We start from the raw sequence: 19,114 nt of genomic DNA on the forward strand, positions 1-19,114 counted from the left end.
TCTTTCAGTGTAATCAAGTGCACACTGGTGCAGAGTAGTAGTGCAGGCACATTGCATCACACTGCTACAGTCACGTTAATTACGTAGCTCAGAATGATAAAATCAGCCTGTAGATGTGGTCAGATGTCTTCAGTTATGCGACACAGTTCATTTTGGGTGTACGACATTAGTAGTTGAAAGAAGAGGAAGTGATAAACAGTTGGCTTCGAAGTATAATTGCAAATTTTTAGCAATGGCACAGCCAGGAGATGGTGAACTTGGCCCATGCACCCCCCCCCTCAATTTTTTTTTTCTTTAGGGTCATTCCACGCCAAACAACCCAGCCATTTCGGGGACCATCTCAAATGTTTTCGAAAAAACAATTATGCTGATTTACTGCATTTAAAATGATGAACTGCTTGAATATTTCAGACAGAAAAAAATTTTTCATCATGTGGCTGGCTTCTGAACTTCGTGGATTGTCAATTAGATGTTGTTTTGTGGAAAAATTTATTTTAAATCTTATTCGCGCTTATTTTTCCATTTGGGCATACGGCAGCTGCCGCCTTGAAATTCCCCATTGCCGTCAATGGAACAGTTCAAAAAATATTTTTTATTCCTTAAAACGAAAAATGTAATGATGAGATTTGCTATATGAAAAGAACTGTTTATTTGCTTTCGGTTTAAGTATAAAAGTGATTTTTAATGGGACTACCACATGGTGTAAATCACATTTCAATATGAACAAAAACGACGATATTGTTTAATTTGTGAATTTTCTCGTAATGTATAGCAGCTAAAAATTTTTTTCTCAAAGTATACCTTCTGTGGAGTAAGTATTTACTACTCAGATATTCATACAAAGTCCAGTATTGCAATAGCAAAAGCACAAACATAACACAATTTGGCTCAATTATTGGAGGCGTGTGTGCCAGAAAATTTGCACTAATATTACTCAGCTTCAAACACCTTACACAAGAACCTTTACTCAACATGTAGACCAAATTTGGTATAGAAAGAAGGAGCGGTACTTTTAAAGTAAATTTTCCCACAGACGACACCCAAACGACACTTTGGAAAGTTCAGAAGGCAGCCACGTGACCGAAAACTTTTTCTTTCGGAAATATTTCATCGTTTCACTGTTTTCAATGCAGTAAATCAGCACATTTTTTGTTTTTCAAATACACTTGAGATGGTCGCCAAAATAGCTCGGACGGTTGGCATGGAATAACCTTATAGTATACGAAGCACAAAATGACACCCGACCGAAACAAGCTGAATGTGCTTACATCCTAAGTAAACATGTCTGACAGGAATCTGCCTGGCCAGGTAAAATTGTACGAGTGAACACACTCTTCAGCCGCATTTACTCTTAAAGTTTTCATTTTGAAAATTGGCCCTACGTTTTTGGATGGTCACCTCCTGAAGAAGAAACCGAACGGGTCTCGAAACATTGGGCCAGTTTTTACAATAAAGAACTAAAAGCCAAACTGGGCTGGGGAGTCTGCTTATTCTTGAATTTACATTCGTGCTGTGGTCTTATTGGTGAGAATATCTGATTTGGGTCTTGTCCCATTCCAATGCCTTTGTATTCCAGCACATACGCAGCATTCAGAACTGCTGTGTTGCTGTGATGTGCCTGCGAATACCTGGTAACTCTTCAAGAGCACATCTGAGTTAGCTCAGTACCTGTTAGATAATATTAAATTTTTGCACATTCATTTTTGAGCATTGTGCTTTACAGAGAACTAATGCCAAATCATTGAAAAGTTTGGGCAGCATGCATGCCCATTAAATGAAGTTTTTCTGCAGTGATGGTGTGGAAATTGCTGTGGTCTACTACCGGACGGCCTATGCTCCACAGCAAATGGATGCCAAGGTAGGCTAAATGTTGACAGTTGGCAGAAGTTGCTACATTCTTGTAATGTGCAAAAGTTCCAACATCGTAAAGGATGTATACATAGATTCTTTTCATGGGTGAAGACCGTGAAGCTAATATTCAGACTACAGTGGTTCCATGCTAGAAAACACGGATATATGGGCACAATATCCAGTAAGCGCTGAAATTTAACAGGCATTTAAGACTCATTATAACGAAACCATGTGAGGTTGCTTAGAACATACAAACTCTTTGGCCCCTGACACCTTGTTTTTACTTGCACTGCACATCATTGTGGTATTCAACAGTATCATGACAAGCATAAGCAACATACTCTCTTTCACAATTTGAAACCACCAGCATGAAATTATGACATGCATGAAAAGAAAAAACTAGTAGCCTGCAGTGCTGCGCCAAAAAGCTGAGCTTTTCAATATTTGGAATCTCCCTCGCACATATTCAATACATTTTCACCATTAATGTGGCAACTGGGCTGCTAGGCATAATGTTGTAAACACTCTATGGTGAGGTCGCCCTTGGCACGTAGCTTTTAAGATTGGATGGTACATATAAAATGGGAATGAGTCATTAGTAAGTTTGGGGCTCTAAACAAACAAAAAAAAAAGCAAGTAAAACGCTTTGCCTATTGGCACCCTTTTTCAGCTTTTGAGAAACCGTGTGTACGTATGGTACAAGGTCAGGCTTTTTCCCCCACTGCGCCCACATCTGCTGTTTTCTGCTAGGCGCTGCCTTTCAGTTTTCACAACATACTGCTACGGGGAGGCTACAAAAGGCCAATGCAGCAATATTGCAACGTAATGTACACAAGATCTCTCATAACCTGAAAAACATTGCCGATAGGCATGGTGTTCTCTTGTTTTTTGTGAAGCCAAGCAAAATCACACCACTTTGCCCTCGCTTAAAAAAGTGGGAAGCAAGAAGGAAGGATGCTCAAAGAAGCATACCTCACCCTTTGTGCAGAGTGTGCAAGCATTGGTGTACGACACTCGCCAGTCTTGTGAAAAGTCGTACATGGGGCAAACAGGCAGCTGAGGGACACTAAAGGCAAATATCATGTCAACTTTGATTGTTGAAATATCGGTACAGAAACTTTTTAGTGCTAGTTTTGTGCCTAGAAAGGGCTTATTTTGAAATAAAATTACGCTTTTATGGCCCGCATTGCGTTAGTGCACTTCATATCATCTATGTCTGAAAGACCGCTTTCAGGTGGTCACTGTTACTGTGCCCAACAATGCTCGCCTTTACTATGCAGCCGCCAACACCAGTAGCTGCAGAGCGAAAGTTGTGGGAGCCACTGTAGCAACAACGGTCATTAAACAATTTTTTGCAATCTCGTAGGTCATGATTCTGTTTGCTTATTTTAACTGGGCCCCACTAGATGGCACCACCTATCCAGCCTGACCAGCAAAAAACTGAACTTCTGAACCACTTGATTCATTCCTTATAGTACGTAATACTAGGTGGTTCTTTTTTCTATAAATCAAACAGAAACAGTCAAGCAGCATTTTATTTTGTCTCTTGATGCACGAAAAGTTCTTTTTTTGTTGTAGCTCGTTTAATTACTAGTGTTTAATTATTGTAGTAAAACACTGTCACATCATCAGGATTATTTCATAAGTGTCTCACTCATGGTGCACATCGTGTGATACATTTAGCTTAATTTTTTAGCAAGTAAGCCACTGATGTTGGTAATATTGCCATTTTAGATGTTGTCATACATTGACACATCCGTCTGCCTGTATAAGTGGGAGATAAGGCATAAATTGTTTTTTGCTTTTAGTGTCCCTCTAATTACGGGCTAAGGAAGCATGTGAAAAATCTAAAAAAAGTAGACACTGCCCATTTTTCATTCCACTGCCGACAATGGATATGTGAGGCGATATTTCGTGAGGCCAAGATTCTAGACAGAAGCCAGAACAAATCAGCCAACGAACTTCAGGAGTCGCACCATATAAAGACAAAAGGAAGCAATTCGGTTATCGACATGTCCGCATGTCTGTATAAGTGGGAGATAAGGCATTTTAATATTGCATGTTTTTAGCTTGATAAACTGTGTTGTCTCGATATGTGCTCGCTACATCTGCACATAATTGTGCTATATACTTCATTGCAACATTTTCAATAAACCACATGTTAGTAGCACCTGTCCTGTCTTATCTCATGAGCTTGTCTTTCTATGCACGAAAATCAAAATCTTATGTACTCACTGACTTGCCCAACAACAAGTTTTGTACGCTGAAACTAAACTTCTTGTACATTGAAATTTTGCCACTTCCAGTGGCAAAGGCAGGTAGGGCACCATACAATTCCTCTTTTAAATGCCAGCATGATGCCTACGCTCACCCCACGTCAGAGGCAGCCCATCATGGAGGTAGTGGCTTTGCGGTGCAGTTTGATTCAACCTTTGAGATATGGAGCCATACCTCGTGTGGCACTACCACCGGCATCGTGTTGTGGCTACATCAGCCTCATATCGAAGATTTATCTCACACAGTGACAGGACACAATAATGTCTTTATGAATGAGTGCAAAGTGTAATGTTGTGCAGCAGTGGGGTGTGACTAGTAGAGTTTCCATCCGTCTGCTCTTCCAGTAGACATTTTATGCCGACACGTACTTTGAACTACAAAAGAGCCATCGATTTTTTTTAGTGGCTGTAACCTATTGTGCTTCGTTGTCGTCAGTACTGTGGGTGCAAAAAGTTTCCCTGCTTGTTCACAGCAGCATCCAAGACACTGCTCTTATCCATACCAAAAAGCTAGCAACTCTGTGTCAAAATGCAAGTTTGAAGTTTTTGAACAGGTGGTTTGGTGGGGGGCTGCTGGAGCATGACCGTATTCTCACATACGCTGCCAAGCGCGCAGGTTTTTGCTAGCAGAAGTCTGGATGCTTTCAGAAGCTTGTAGCATATGTGACGAAATTCTGCAAGCAGTCTCTTCTGGTGAAATGCAAAATAGTCATGCCCTTGGCCTTGCTTTGGAGGCGCAAAAAAATAAATAATAAGAGGATGACCTCAGTTTTTGGTCTGGCAGTCCCATGCCGCCGATTTCCCACGGAATGGGTGCCCTCCCAAGCGACTATAACTTTGTTTTGCCGAGCACTAGGCCAGCAATGCGTTTGTACCTATTTAATCAGTAGGTACCTGGCGGCAGCAATTCACGGCCTCGCACAGTAGGGGCAGATGCTCAACTATTTCACCATGGCTTTGGTGTGTTAAGGTACGCCCAGGGACCTTCGCAGAACCTTATGGGGCTACCTTTCGAGATGAGTGCCCCGAAACAGCCGAGTGCCAGGTCGGTGTACTCCTCTACCTATTGGGAAAAACCGGTAGGTTCCCGGTCGGCTCTGGGAATCGAACTCGGCACGTCCAGCATTGGAAGCGGACGCTCTAACCATGTAGCCATCGCTGCGGTTTTTCGAGGTCATGATACTGGGGGGTCAAACGCAGACACCAGTCAGCACGTAGCTGGCAGCAACTTCCACCATTTTAATGGCAATGCCACACTGCAGCCAAAGCAGGTGCCATCCATTTGGAATGTGTGAAGTCTTTGTTGCTACTGTGTGCCCTGCAAGTTACATAATTCTTATGTTTGTTTGCCTTAGCTTTGACCATAGAACCGCTGGCAGCAAATCATTCGTGGCCATTTCGAACCGTTTCCGAGTTCTGTTTCCAAGTTCTTCGTAAAACTAGCATGAGTTGCTGCATTCTTTGTATAAGTGATTTCTCAAAGCAATTATTTCTACCTCAATCTCAGCGGCCATAGATTATGACTATGCTGGTTCTTTTTGATATCAATAGCTGACACCACAAGTAGAACAAAAAAAGAAACAAAGAAATCCTTCAGTGGCACTGTGCTTCTTATACCGAAGTAGGTGAGGCATATGTCTCTTAGATTGTTAAAAGCAGGAATTTTATGACAAATGTATACGTCAAGGAACAGATTTAAAAGTGTGGCTGCACTCCTGGGGCAGCATGGGATAAGGCTAGGCCCCACTGATCATGCTTTTGAATGAACTGCCTCCAGGCTTTTTTTTGTTAGCATTTCATCAGCAACATAGCATAGTGAATACTGCATATGATGCTATTGCATTGAAAGCTAATCTACTTTCACTTTGTTATATGTCTGCTGCACATCTAGTATGTGCTCCATAACTGGCTTTCACATATTGAAGTGCATTAAATGGAGAACTTGTGCAGGTTCTAAGAGATGTTTAACATGGTGAAAGCAACTTTACGTTTGGTAGTGGTTGTCACTTTGCAACGTTTTGTAGTGGTTGTGTTGAACCAAACTTTTTGTCAAAGCATTGGCCTTTTAAATTAAAAGAACCATATTCGTTGAAGCTTATTCCCAATGCCTTTTTTATTTACGTACATAGAATTGTTTTGGCTTGTGCAACATCTTTTGAATAAATGTACAATCAAAATGCAGGTGCGGTGTGCCCTGTACACATGGACGCATGAGTCACATCGGTGCAGCATGCATGCATGACATTATAAATAAAGATGTACCGTATTTACTTGCATAATGAACCTACATTTTTTTCAAAAAAGTTGATGCCAATTAGGAGAAGGGTTCATTATGCTGGGGAAAAAAAAGTCATGGGTTATAACAGCAAAAATTTTCTATGAGGGTAATTAAAAACTCGCTGTTCAGCTGCTACTGGCTTTCAATTCAGTGCATAACTATGGAGCCCCCTATTCGAGAACTTTCTCCTGCACAAAAGAAAGTTGTCCTTGCTTTGGCCCGCGAAACATGCGACATACTTTTTGCAAGCAGAGTGCGATTTTGCCCCCTGCGAGCATGCAGTCGATGCTCGACGTGTCCTGGCACATGCGGGGCGACTGTGCTGATAGCGCATGTACAGGCCAAAGTGCATGGATCGACCTGAAAGTGTCGTCCAGCCACCCGGTTCCCATGCTCCAGCGCATGCGTCACCAACTTTAAGTTCAACTTTAAGTTCAACTTTAAGCCATGTTGCTTGCGTGCCGGATGGTCCTCAACAAAAACACAGTGTCGAATGGCAGGACACACACGTTGCAGGTGCACAACGAAATGGGATTCGTTGCACTTCGGTTTTTTTTTTTTTTTTTTTTCTGTGCTTGTGTGGTGCTATAGGCTAAAGGTTTCTTCTGCGTTCGACAGATGGCGCTATGCTGCAAAAGGCGCGACTATTAAATTTCAATTGACATAGTCCGGGCTCACGCTTCTTGCAGCTGTTTACTATGAGAAACAATTTAAACACCGACCAAAAAATTGCGTGAAGATGTGTAAACCCAGTGTGTCGGAACCAACTTATTATTTATTTATTTATATATTTATTTATTTATTTATTTGCAATACTGCCAGTCTTTACTGAGACCATGGCAGGTGGGCACTCTGTATTGATGCTATGATTGCTCATCATAGTAAAGAAACTTTAATACAGAACATAAAAGCAACACCAACCTCGCACTTTGTACATTAGCAATATTTACACAATATAATAAACAAAATACAATTGCATACGAAAATGGCAAGTTTAACAATAAGGCCACTTACATGGCTGTTTACAGAACATACCAGTAGAACGTACTGTTTTCATTACCATTGCCACTGGGTATTTAAAGAAGCTAAGAATTGTTTTTAATTTCTAATTCAAACTGAGACAATTACTCAGTGTTGGTGATGTGAGGGGCCAACATGTTCCATTTGCGAATAGCAACCGGAAAAAAAAGAATATTTAAATACATCAGTGTTGCATTTGTATTGTACTAATATGTGTGTATGTTTGTGTCTTGTGGCTCGTGTTTGTGAATAAGACATGTAACTTAAAATGTCTATTTTAAAGTAATTGTGCAGGAGTTTGTCAAAAAAATTTTAGACATGCCTGCTTTGCTCGTACTTCTAGCGTAGGAAGTTCAGAAAGAGTTAGCAGACTAGTGGGTGAGTGTTCACGTTTATATTTACTTTGGATGAGTCTTATGGCTTTCCTCTGTACTGCTTCAATTTTCTTTATGCTTGTGCGGGTGTGAGGAAACCACACTGTACTTCCGTATTCGAGGATAAGCCTGACGAATGTTTTGTAGGCTTGGAGCTTTGTTGGCATTGTTGCCATTTGAAGACATTTGAAGTGATCTGCGAAGAAAAAAGTAATTTTTGCATGGCAGATGAAGTAATGTTTCTAATGTGCTCGTCCCACCTTAAGTCGGACATAATTGTTAAGCCTAGGTATTTATGTTTGTGTACTGTGCTCAAAGCAGTGCCATTTATAGTGTAGGAAAAGTTTGATGGCTCTCCCTTCCTTGTTATCATCATACAAGCTGATTTTTTTAAATTGATTGTCATCTGCCAGTTTGAACACCATTCAGAAATAGCAGAGAATGATTTGTTGAGCGAATAGTGATCTTGGTCCGTTATAATTTCTCTATAGATGGTACAGTCATCTGCGAATAACTTTATTTTACAGTCTATATTAGTAGATATGTTATTAATATACACGAGGAATAACAAGGGCCCGAGCACGGAACCCTGGGGCACTCCTGACGTAACTGGTACAATATTTGATGCAATGTTTTCGACAACAACAAACTGAGACCTATTAGACAAAAACTCACGCACCCAAGCAACAGTTTCTTCGTCCCTGATGTTTTGTAGTTTAGCGATTACGAGCGTTTAGCGAGAGTGGTGTGACAAACGCAATGAAACGCTTTTGAAAAGTCATGTAAGATTATGTCCGTTTGGCTGTGATTGTCAATACCTAGGGCAAGGTCGTGTATGACCTCAGTCAGCTGCATCATGGTCGATAAACCCCTACGAAATCCATGCTGGTTGGGGGACAGCATGCCCTCATTTTCGAAAAAAGTTGTTAAATGTTTTAAGACTATATGCTCGAGTAGTTTGCATACCATGCTCGTTAAAGATATCGGTCTGAAATTAGATTCAATGAATTTATCTCCCATTTAAAAATTTTAATAATTTTAGCTATTTTTCAATCTTCTGGTCGTCTTGATGTTGAAAGTGATTTACGGAAAATACTGCCGAGATATCTGCTACATCATTCTGCGTATCTTTTCAGAAATTGGTTAGGTATATTATCCGGACCACACGCTTTCTTAGTATCTAGAGCAAGCAGAAGATTAAAAACACCAGTGTCTGTGATAACGAGAGGGTCCATCACAGACACCGCGCGTGGAACCGATTCCGGCATGACGCCATTATCTCTCGTAAAAACCGAAAGAAAGAACTGGTTATATCTGTTGGCTTTATCAAATTTTTCAAGTGACGATAGTTGAGTGGTGAGCGTGTTCTTTCGGCGAAAGTGTTTACAAAATCTTTGAGAATTACATTTGAGAAAGCTAGGGAGTACAGTATTGAAATAGTGTTGTTTCGCTTCCTTGGATTTTCGTTTAAAATTTTTTTGCGGCAAGCGCAAGTCTGGCGGTGCTATTTAAGTCATTTCCAGCAGCCTTGTTAACTTTCCGTAATCTTTTGAGTTGGCGCTTTGCGTGTATTACTTCACGAGAAATTCACGGGTTATATTTAATGTCTTTTTCAGTTTGACGGGAATAAAATTTATTACACAGTGTGACACTATGTTTTTGAAGCGCAACCAGACAGCATTTACATCAGTGAAAGGATCTGAGGCCAGTGCCAAAAACTCATGGTATTCTTTAGCTAGATAGGTTTGTATGTGGTCGTCGTCAGCTTTATTGAAATCGATTATGGTTTGAGCTGCATTTTGCACTGATATTTTATAACCTAGAGGCAAAATACACATCGGAATATTATGGTCGGATATTCCTTCTATTACCTCAACCTTCACCTGTTCTAAGAAAAAATTACTGCTTAGTAAAATTAGGTCGAGTATACTTCGACACTCGCTTTGCTTCCTTGTGGGGCTTTTCATGATTTGGCAAAGGTTAAAGTTTAACATCATGTCGAGATGGGTTTCTGAAGCCTTTGATGTGTACTGCATGGTAGACCAATTAAAGTGGGGAAGGTTAAAGTCACCCATGAGAATGAAGCGGCAGATTCGAGCATGCTGCTGCAAGTACTTTTGTATCGCAATAATGGATTCATGGCCACATGCGGGACTTCGATAGATACCACCAATGACCATACTTGTGCCATTTGTGTTAATCTTACAGAAAATTGCCTTGGCATCAGTTACCTCTGCAAAATGACCAGTGGGATTGATTTCTTTATAGCTAAGGCTACGCCTCCACCACGTGATTGCTTGTCTTTCCGAACGAGTATATAGTTTGGGGGAGTAATTTCATCACTCGAGATGAGCGGGGATAAGCATGTTTCAGTCATTGCTTATATATCTGGTTCACGATCGAGCAATAAGTTTTCAAACGCCTGTACCTTATTCAGGATGCTTCGAGCGTTTATGTTTAGCAGAGTTATTTTTTCTTGTGCTGGTTATGCCGAGATCCTGGATGGTACGCATCCTTTTTCTTTCTTCTACACTCTCGTCCTTTTTTTGAGCTATTTTTTCATGCTTTCTTATTTCAGCTTTGTCATTCTTTTGGTCATCCCAGATGTAAACACGGTTATTGATGAACAGCTTGTTGTACACTAATGACACCTTGTCTTTGTTTTCACGGTTTTGCTTAGCACTGTCCCAGAGTTTCTTGCCGGTTTCTCTAAGTTTTTGTGAGAAGTCTTCTCCTATTTAATAATCCGTATTTTTCAGCTTGAAGCCGTTTTTGAGTATGGCATTTTTACTTCTTTCGTCAAGTAATTTAAGTATGACTGGCCTCGTCTTGTTTGGTCCCCTTTTTCCTACGCGATGTATGCACTTGATGGCCACAGGTTCGAGTTCAAGAGTTTTTGTGATTATTCCCCCGTTTACGACCTCTGCAAGCGCTTCGCTAGTTTCATCTTCCGCTTCTAGTATACCATAAACTATTAGGTTTGACATTCTGCTGCGATTTTCTAGGTCATCTATTCTCGCTTTGAGGCTTTTAATTACTTTAGTCATGCCATTCATTTGTTCATGGCATGCAAGGACTTCAGCTTCAAGTTTCGTAATGACATCAAGCTTGCCATCTATATCTGCTAGACGCTTTTCTTTAATATCTTTAATGTCCGAAGCTATTTCGGTAAATTGTATGGCGATTTCCTTCAAGTCGGGACCAGGGTGGCTTTCAATATCTCCACCCATCAGTAATAGCTTCCTAAGAGATGTCATGCACAATTCATACACAGCACTACACTGTCATGGGCACGGCAATACCAACAAGAAACGGTCACTTGAGCGGATTAATTTTCCAAACCGCTTTCTTCCCTGCGAAATGTAGGCAAAGGGACAATTTGAGAACCCTATGTCGACGGTACTGCCCTGCCCAGTGACAGTTGGTCCCTCTTGGAGCAGATAAATAGCAGGTGGTGCAGACGCAAGGTGGCGCTCTACAGCAGGTAAGTAGGTGCATGTGCTGGTGGGCTGATTCAGCTGATAGTCCAAGATCGGTGTTGGCATCGTCGATGCGTGGTCGTTCTGTGCTTGCCGGTCCAGCGCAGTCGCAGCAGCCCCGGTAGTGCCGAGGCGCACATCGCCTCAGCCAATCAGCAGGCCTAAGACGAACTGCAAAATGTAGGCGAAGAGACAATTTGAGATCCGCATGTCGACGGTATTGCCGTACCCTTGGTTCCTTCCTCAGGGGGAACTGGGGCTATGTCGCAGTAGTGTTTTTAAAGTACCCGCAGGGCGGTTAATAACCCCCCTCTCTCTCTCTTTCCTGTTTTGCCGCAAAACATAATCCGTGTGTATATACTGGGGGAAAGGTTCTCTCGGCGGTTAAATCGCCGAGAGAACCCGAGAGACCTTCCGAGAGACCTTCCCCTCTCTCATTCTTCTGTTTTGCCACTTAGCATAGTCCGTGTGTTCTCTCCGAAGCCTTCCCCGGTGTTTACACACGAACTACGCTCGCGCGAACCCTTTCTCCGAAGCCTTCCCCGGTGTTACACATGGACTACGCTCCACAGCTAAGCAGGAGAGAGAGAGCTGGTGGTGTCATTAACCGCCCCTCGAGTGCTTTGAAGACGCCGCTGCAACCTAGCCCCGGTCCCCCCTGAAGAAAGAACCAAGTCGGTTCTGAAACTTCAGGTTTATGCATCTTCACACACTTTTTGGTTGTAGTTTAAATCGTTTTCCACTTACATACCCAACCAGACAGACATCTGTCGAATGTTTACATTTAGGCTCTTTAGTGTGGTTGTTGAACTATGTTTTGATTTTTGCACAGATACATTGAAAAACATTTTTTTTTTTTTCAAGGACCAAAGTGAGCTCATTATGCGATTTAATATGGTATTGAATGCAGGACTTGAACTGCAGTCTTTTAGCACCAACGTCTGATGTTGTAATCCCTACATCACAGGTGCATGCTCATCAGGTGGAATAGAGCGCACTTGAGAAGGTCCTGCATGCAAGCAGATGTGCTTAGTCAATCGGCGCGTTTATTGCAATGCTTATAGTTCATGTAGAAATTCTTTGTTCAAGCTAGCACATTGAGGCTTCTAGCTTGTTTTTCAAAGCGCTGAATAAGGATCATTGAGTCACCTGTATGCTATTCATGTTGATAACGATAAAACTACTTAATTTCTGCCATGATTTTATTTGTAGTGCTGGGACACGCGTCTGCGGATAGAGCTGTCTCGTGCCATCAAGTGCCCCTCGGTGCAGTACCATTTGGCAGGCACCAAGAAGGTGCAGCAAGTGCTGGCACAGCCCGATGTCCTTGAACGCTTCTTCACCAACAAAGTGATTGCCAACAGCATACGTGCCACCTTCACGGGGCTCTACTCCCTCGACCTGGTGAGCACCTTCGATTATATCATTTATTGCGAAAACGTTCAAGAGCCTGAACCTCAGTTCACCTCGTATGCCCATTCCATGCTGTCACAGTTTCTCAAATAGTAGGGCCATGACGTGTAAAACATCGTGTCGCATCATTTTCCCCCATATAGTCATGCCACTGTTGCACTGCTAAAACAAAATAGCTCCATGACTTCATTCCCCATTGCTACTGGCAAACACGCACTGCGGTCTACAGACACATGGGCTGGCGCTCTCATGCATCGATCGCATCAAAATTAGTACGTATGTTTACGTTTGTGCAAAAGTGAATATTTGGTTTTGAGTAAATTTGAAGGAAATGGTTTATTACCAAAAATCATTTAGAATCGAATTCGAATACTACATATTGCATGTTATAAGAGAAATGAGCATATTTGTCATGACTCTAATAACCTGCACAATACTTTTTTTAACTGAAACAAGGCATGTACAAATGTCCTTACTTCTTTTGTTTAACGAGAAGTGGGAGCAGCTTTGAGTAGCAGCAGGAATCGACTTTTGTGAGAATGCAAGTGATAACCGCTGAATTTTGTTATGTATTAAAATGTACGGTGCTTGAAACTTCAAAAAAGATGAATAGATGTTGAGGTAATACAGTACAGTATTATATCCTCATTACAATGTACCTGACTGCAACAGACATTGTGATACTACATACCAATTGGCAGTTTTATGCTGACCTCTTTATTTGTTTCATTGATTGAGCTTCATTCACTGCGGATTTTAGTGCAACAGAAATTCGCATTTAATTTACTAGAATGTGCAGCCAGCACAGGACTCCCTTACAGCGGACTTTTCTACCGCAGACATCCCAAATTCAGCAACTTGAAGCACTGCTTGGCATACTTTTGGGAAGAAAACAGCATGCCGTGATTATTGACATACAGGTTTGAGTATGAAGGCCCCCAATATCCGGTCTGATCATTGTAATCAATTATGCCCAGTTGAGGCAAAAAAATGCCAGTGTGCAGCGTGCTTGGTCTTGCACTCCAGTGTGCGTATGTCCGAAATTGCTAAATGCTGCTCTGAGCCGTCGCTGCATGGTGAGCTTGGTCGAGGGATCCACTGCTGATGCCCATACTAGGTATTGAGGAATCAGTGGGCGATGTGATTCGTTGCTTGCGACGAAGCACGTTATGGCTTTGTGACAATTGATAATGTGATGCTGTGCCAGCAGTAGTACCGCCTACTACTAGCGTCACTTAATGTAAACTTCTGAGCTAGCACACTCTCCCCAAAGAAGTTGAAATGGTCAGCAAAGTGCGGGAGAGGGGGGTGCTATCTCGTAACAGCACTAAAATTCAAAGTGGTAGTAAAATTTTTGCGCTAGGAAAAAAAAATGCAGTGCGCATGGATTAAAATTTTATTACAGTGAACCTCATTTTGATCCAGGATTTGTCATAGCTTTTTATTACTTTTAAAATTGTTGAAAGACTCCTCTTCTGAGTCGATTACAAAAACAGGTTGCCGCATTCCGCTTGAAGTCCGCCGCGGTCTTCTAGCACCACAGGCGCAACATCGGCTAGTCTGCTGTGCAGGTCTCTGTCCTTCAAGCACTGAGTGCATTACTAATGCAGCATCCCTTGAATGACCATGGCTCCGTCTCCTCAGGTACAACGTCCCACGCCTCGGCAACAAAATAGAGCACATGTTGCCGCGACTGCTTCAAGTTTTCTTTGGGTGTTTGTGCTTCCTCATGCATATACTGCTCCCATAAATGCTGCAAGGTGGACTTGAATGGCTTATTCTAATACAGGTCAGCAGGGATGCTCGTGCACCTCGCAGGCACGTAAAGCACGTCGGCGTTGTGCTCCTCGAAGGCATTTGTGGCAGCTTGTGTCTTATGGAGAGGCGCCTAGTCCAACACTATAGTCGGGTACGACTTTAGAAGAGTGAAGAGGCTCTGCCCAGATGACCGAAGCACAGCAGCCGATTCGCTCCGCGACTAAAGAAATAGTCCTGCTCAAAAAATTGTGACTGCTTATTAAATGTGTATTTGTCGGTGTAAATAAGATTTGTGTATTATGACGATAGGGTTCACACAGACCCTTGAAATCATTGAATGTCCTTGAATTTGATAACATAAATTCAAGGCCCTTGAAACTCTTTAGGTATAAGTGAGCTCCTTGTAATCCTTGAAAATTTAGTGTACTTTGCTTCAATATAGCAAATGAATGACGTATTTCTGTAAGTCGCACTAATTTTGAAAGCGCTTTCACTGAGGAATGTTCATGAAAACATGTAGTCTTGACAGGAGAGCAATAGCAGCAAGTTTAGGTTTCAAAACCGGCCGTGCCTGCATCGTCTGACAACAAATGCAAGCCAGAAATCCAATCCAATCCAGCCCAAGTTATAGTAACGGTCGGTCGATATGTACTCGGTATACTCGGTCCGTGCGTCGGCCTCGCACATCATCTCTCAGCGGAAGTTCGCGTTTGTGCTGTGTGCAATGCCTGCAACTTTACTTTGACAGGATGACAGATGGAAAGTGCAAGCGCAGCGAATATCATTACTAGATGAGGCCGGAGACAAGGAACCCTTATTGAGCGAAGTATGCGGTATGTCAGAAGTCGGTCGACATTGCAACAATGGGAGAGTCGGCGCTGAAGAACCATCAGAGAAGTGCCCAGCACCAATCCAAAGCTGCAGCAGGCAAGGGCTACTCTTCCGTCACAAGTTTTTTGCAAGCAGCAAATGTCACAGGAACAACTTCCCGGCGGGAAAACACAAAAACAACCTCTTAAGCTGCGACCCTTGACAAAGACTGCAGAAGGCATGACTCGGTGACTGAAGCCGAAATTTTGTGGACGATGAAAGTTGTGTATTCACACTACTCATACAGCTCCAGCAGATCGGTTTCTGAGTTGTTCCGAAAAATTTTTCCGGATAGCGATATAGGGAGAAGCTTCACTTGCTCGAAAAGAAAAATCCGCATACGTCAGGTGTCAATGTCAACGCCCTTTTTTCCCTTCTCAACTCTTGGACATGATGAAGAAATCTGAACATTTGTTGTCCTTTTTGATGAAACATTAAACGAATACCTGCAAAGAAAACAGCTTGATGTTCACGTCAGACTGTGAAACAATTCTGAGGTGACGACAAGGTATTTGACATTAGCATTCATGGGCCACAGCACAGCAAACGACCTCATGAAGAATTTGATAAAAGCGCTGGCGTCCTTTCTGATGAGCAAAATTGTTCAGCTTTCCATAGATGGCTCCAATGTCAACTGAAGCCTTCTCTACAGGTTCCAGCAGCACATGAAAAATGACTTTCAAGTTCAGTGTTTGGATATTGGATTATGTGGCCTTCACACAGTGTATAATGCCCACAAAGCTGAAATGCACGCAACGGGCGGGCCAGTTGACGCATGTTTGTCCAGCTTATTCTCACTCTTTCATGGTGCACCGGCCAGGCAAGAAGATTTTATTTGAGAGACAAGGAGCAGTGTGTTTCCACTTCCTTTTGTATCTCACTGTTGCATCGAGAATGTGCCCGTACTAGAAAGAGCCCTGGCCACATGGGAGCATTTGAAGCAATACACTGAAGCAGTGAGTGGCCACAGGCTGCACGTGCCAAAATGCAGAGCATATGAAAATGTCAGTGCTTTTTTAAATGACCAGCTTGCACTTGCAAAACTGAACTTTTTCTCAAATGTTGCCATGGTTGTGCAGCCTTGCCTGACTGTATTTCATAGTGATTCTCCGAAGACGTTTTGCTGGCAAAAGAACTTGAAAGTGTTCTGAGGAGCCTTCTGGCAAGGTTCTTAAAGTGCTGTGTAACGACAAAAGCCACTAGATTCGCGAAGCTGCTGTGAATTGATGTTGAAGATGCTGCCGTTTACACAGAACTTGAGAAGGTGGATGTTGTGCGTGCAGCTGAAAATATTTTAAAATGCTGCAAAGCGAGCGCCAAGTGTATTCTCAAGTTTAGGTATGAGTGCCGGAAGTTCCTCATGAACATGATCCTGAAAGTCATGGAGAGAATTCCCCTGAGGTAGGTACCCTGTCGTTCGTGGGTTGTCATGTTTCGACCCCACATAGATGTCCAAGACCGACATGTGCCTTGGGAAGCTAAAAATTGTGCTTAACTGCCTAATCGACAACAGGCTTCTCTCTAAGCACAAACGCGACATTGTGTGCACACAGTACATTCAATTTTGCCTAGAAAAATGACATGAACTACAAAACTATCAAAAAGATTATGAATGTCTTGACAGTTCTTTCGTGCGGCTGCTGAAGCACGACGCTTCATTCTTGCAATTATGGGCTGTGGTGAAACTACTTCTCCACCTAAGCCATGGGCAGACCTCAGTGAAAAGAGGCTTCTGCATCAACAAGCAGGTTGCGTTCGAAAATTTGGCAGAGCTGTTGTATATTTATCAACGAGTTCTCCGCGAGGCTGTGAAAAGCCATGGGGACCTGCTGAACATTCCTATTTCAAAAGAGTTGAAGGCGTCAGTGGGCCAAGCCCGGCATAGGAATGCCGCTTAACTAGACGAACAAAAGAAACACGCACTGTCACGGCAGGCAGCTTCGAAGAGAAAAGAGCTCGAGCAAGAGCTTGATAAGATGCACGGAAGGAAGTCAAAACTACCAAGTGCCTGCTGGAATCTGCGGACCATTTTTTGGAAGAAGCTGAAGCGGAAAACGACCTTACCTATTTAATCAAGGCAAACACCTTTTGTCGAACTGCTAAAGGAGCTGGAAATAGCTTTTGTGGAAAAAGAAATCCACGCGAAAACTGTGCTGCTTCCATAAGTCTTTCAAGCAAATAAAATTTTGCTAACCCTCCTGGAATCTTGCAATTTTTCATCCTTGAAATCCTTGAAAACTCCTTCAATTTTTAGTCAAATATTCTGTACGAACTTTGGTGACGAGCGCTTTGGTAAAACTGTAATGATGGAAATGGTACTGCACATACCGAATCGCACATGCCGATTAGAAACGTGCCTCACACATCATGATTCATTTGAGAAGTGGTATAGAAATACATCTCAATTCTGGCATATCTGAATTGAAACACTATTGTTTCCTGATTATCGTGGTGAGCTCAGAATGCTCATTTGGGCAGCTACAAGCTCAGCTATTTTATCACACTGCTACCAGCGATCGCTCGTTTGCACGCTGAGCTGGAAACAACAAAGCACGTTCTCCGTCGGCAGGGTCAATGGCCATCTGGCTCATGATGTCACCTGAAGTGCGTGCCTATTGGTAGCGGCTCGTCTGCATCCGCCCTAGAGGGGAAAATGCCGCTGCCTTTTAAAGTTGTTCCCGACTATAGTAAGCGTCGTACGCTATCGACGTTTGGGCTCCAGACTCTTGCAATTTCTTTGATGTCATCCAGTCGTTTTTCGTGGCGGTGAGATGAACATTTGCTACAAATGAGAAAAAAGTCAGCGTTGTGATAAAACAAACTAGTCAGCAATGTGACCTCTCAACTCCGTCAAATAAATAAAAATATTCTCACATGGTATGAGAAACCTCGCAAAGGACCTGGCTGGAATTTCTCACTTTGCTCCTTGAACATAATGAAGGCCTGGAGCTTGCGACTGGTGGTGCAAGCAGCTAGGCAAACTGTTAAGCCTCGCAGAGCACATCCAGTGTTCGCAATCCTAATGGTGCTTTCGCGAACTCATTGTTTGCCTTGTTGGTGGGGTTGTCTATTCACAACATCGTCTGATCCATGTTCGCCATGTTATACAACATGTAGCTTAGTGCCATCGAAGTGACTTCGGAGAAGACTGAAAAGCACTTGTTGCCTCTGAAAGTTCCTTGGGCGTCTTCTGGCTCTCGTTCGTAGCACGCCACATTGCCACGCCAAACCACTGTTTCCAGCAATTTGTGTAATGGCTGGAGGCTACGAAGTTTCCCAACTGCACGCTGTTGGCAATTTTTACGGCCTCTTCGGAAAGAATCCGGTTGCTGGGTGCATCGTCCACATGTTTGCTGAACACTGGTGCGCCGTTACTGAGCTTTTGCGAAGTTTTGCCTTTCTGTTGTTTAGCTGCAGCAAATTATCGAAATTCTTCTCCGATTGCCGTATCTGCATCTGGTCGAGCTTGAAATGTCGAGATGTCTAGTGCATGTTCTTGCTTTTCCCTTGATGCCATCAAATAACCTCGATTTCCTTTGCCACTGTGTAGGACTGCATAGGCATAGCTGACGTCTCACCTCAAACACAATGCAACAAATGGCGCAAAGCATGCGCAGAACAATTGGGCTGCAATGCAAAGCAGTGTTATGGCAGCCAGCAGGGCCGCAAAAAAAAAAAACACAATACTTGTAGAAAAATTAATGGAAACTTTTTTGTCAACTGGATCTCGCAGGCCACTGTTGCCTGGGCACGTTGTGGCGGGGGGGGGGGGGGGGGGGGTGCACTAGCTCAGAA

The 19,114-nt window shown here is 42.7% G+C and overlaps 1 protein-coding gene and 1 pseudogene across 5 annotated transcripts in view; both read left to right on the forward strand.

The window, feature by feature from the left end:
- The window catches only part of LOC119178623 (glutathione synthetase), a 141,311-nt gene that overhangs the window by 68,647 nt on the left and 53,550 nt on the right, over positions 1-19,114 (forward strand). For all 5 annotated transcript variants that reach the window (XR_012888752.1, XM_075883272.1, XM_037429842.2 and 2 more), the window contains 2 exons: positions 1,792-1,858; positions 12,491-12,682. Coding sequence is in view for 4 of the 5 variants with exons in the window: in XM_075883272.1 (XP_075739387.1) it covers positions 1,792-1,858; positions 12,491-12,682 (259 nt within the window). In the remaining variant the exon portion in view is untranslated. The remainder of the gene's footprint in view (positions 1-1,791; positions 1,859-12,490; positions 12,683-19,114) is intronic.
- On the forward strand, positions 12,689-19,028 carry LOC142784575 (uncharacterized; annotated as a pseudogene).

Source organism: Rhipicephalus microplus, chromosome 1 (genome assembly GCF_043290135.1).
Source record: "Rhipicephalus microplus isolate Deutch F79 chromosome 1, USDA_Rmic, whole genome shotgun sequence".
NCBI classification, from domain to species: domain Eukaryota; kingdom Metazoa; phylum Arthropoda; class Arachnida; order Ixodida; family Ixodidae; genus Rhipicephalus; species Rhipicephalus microplus.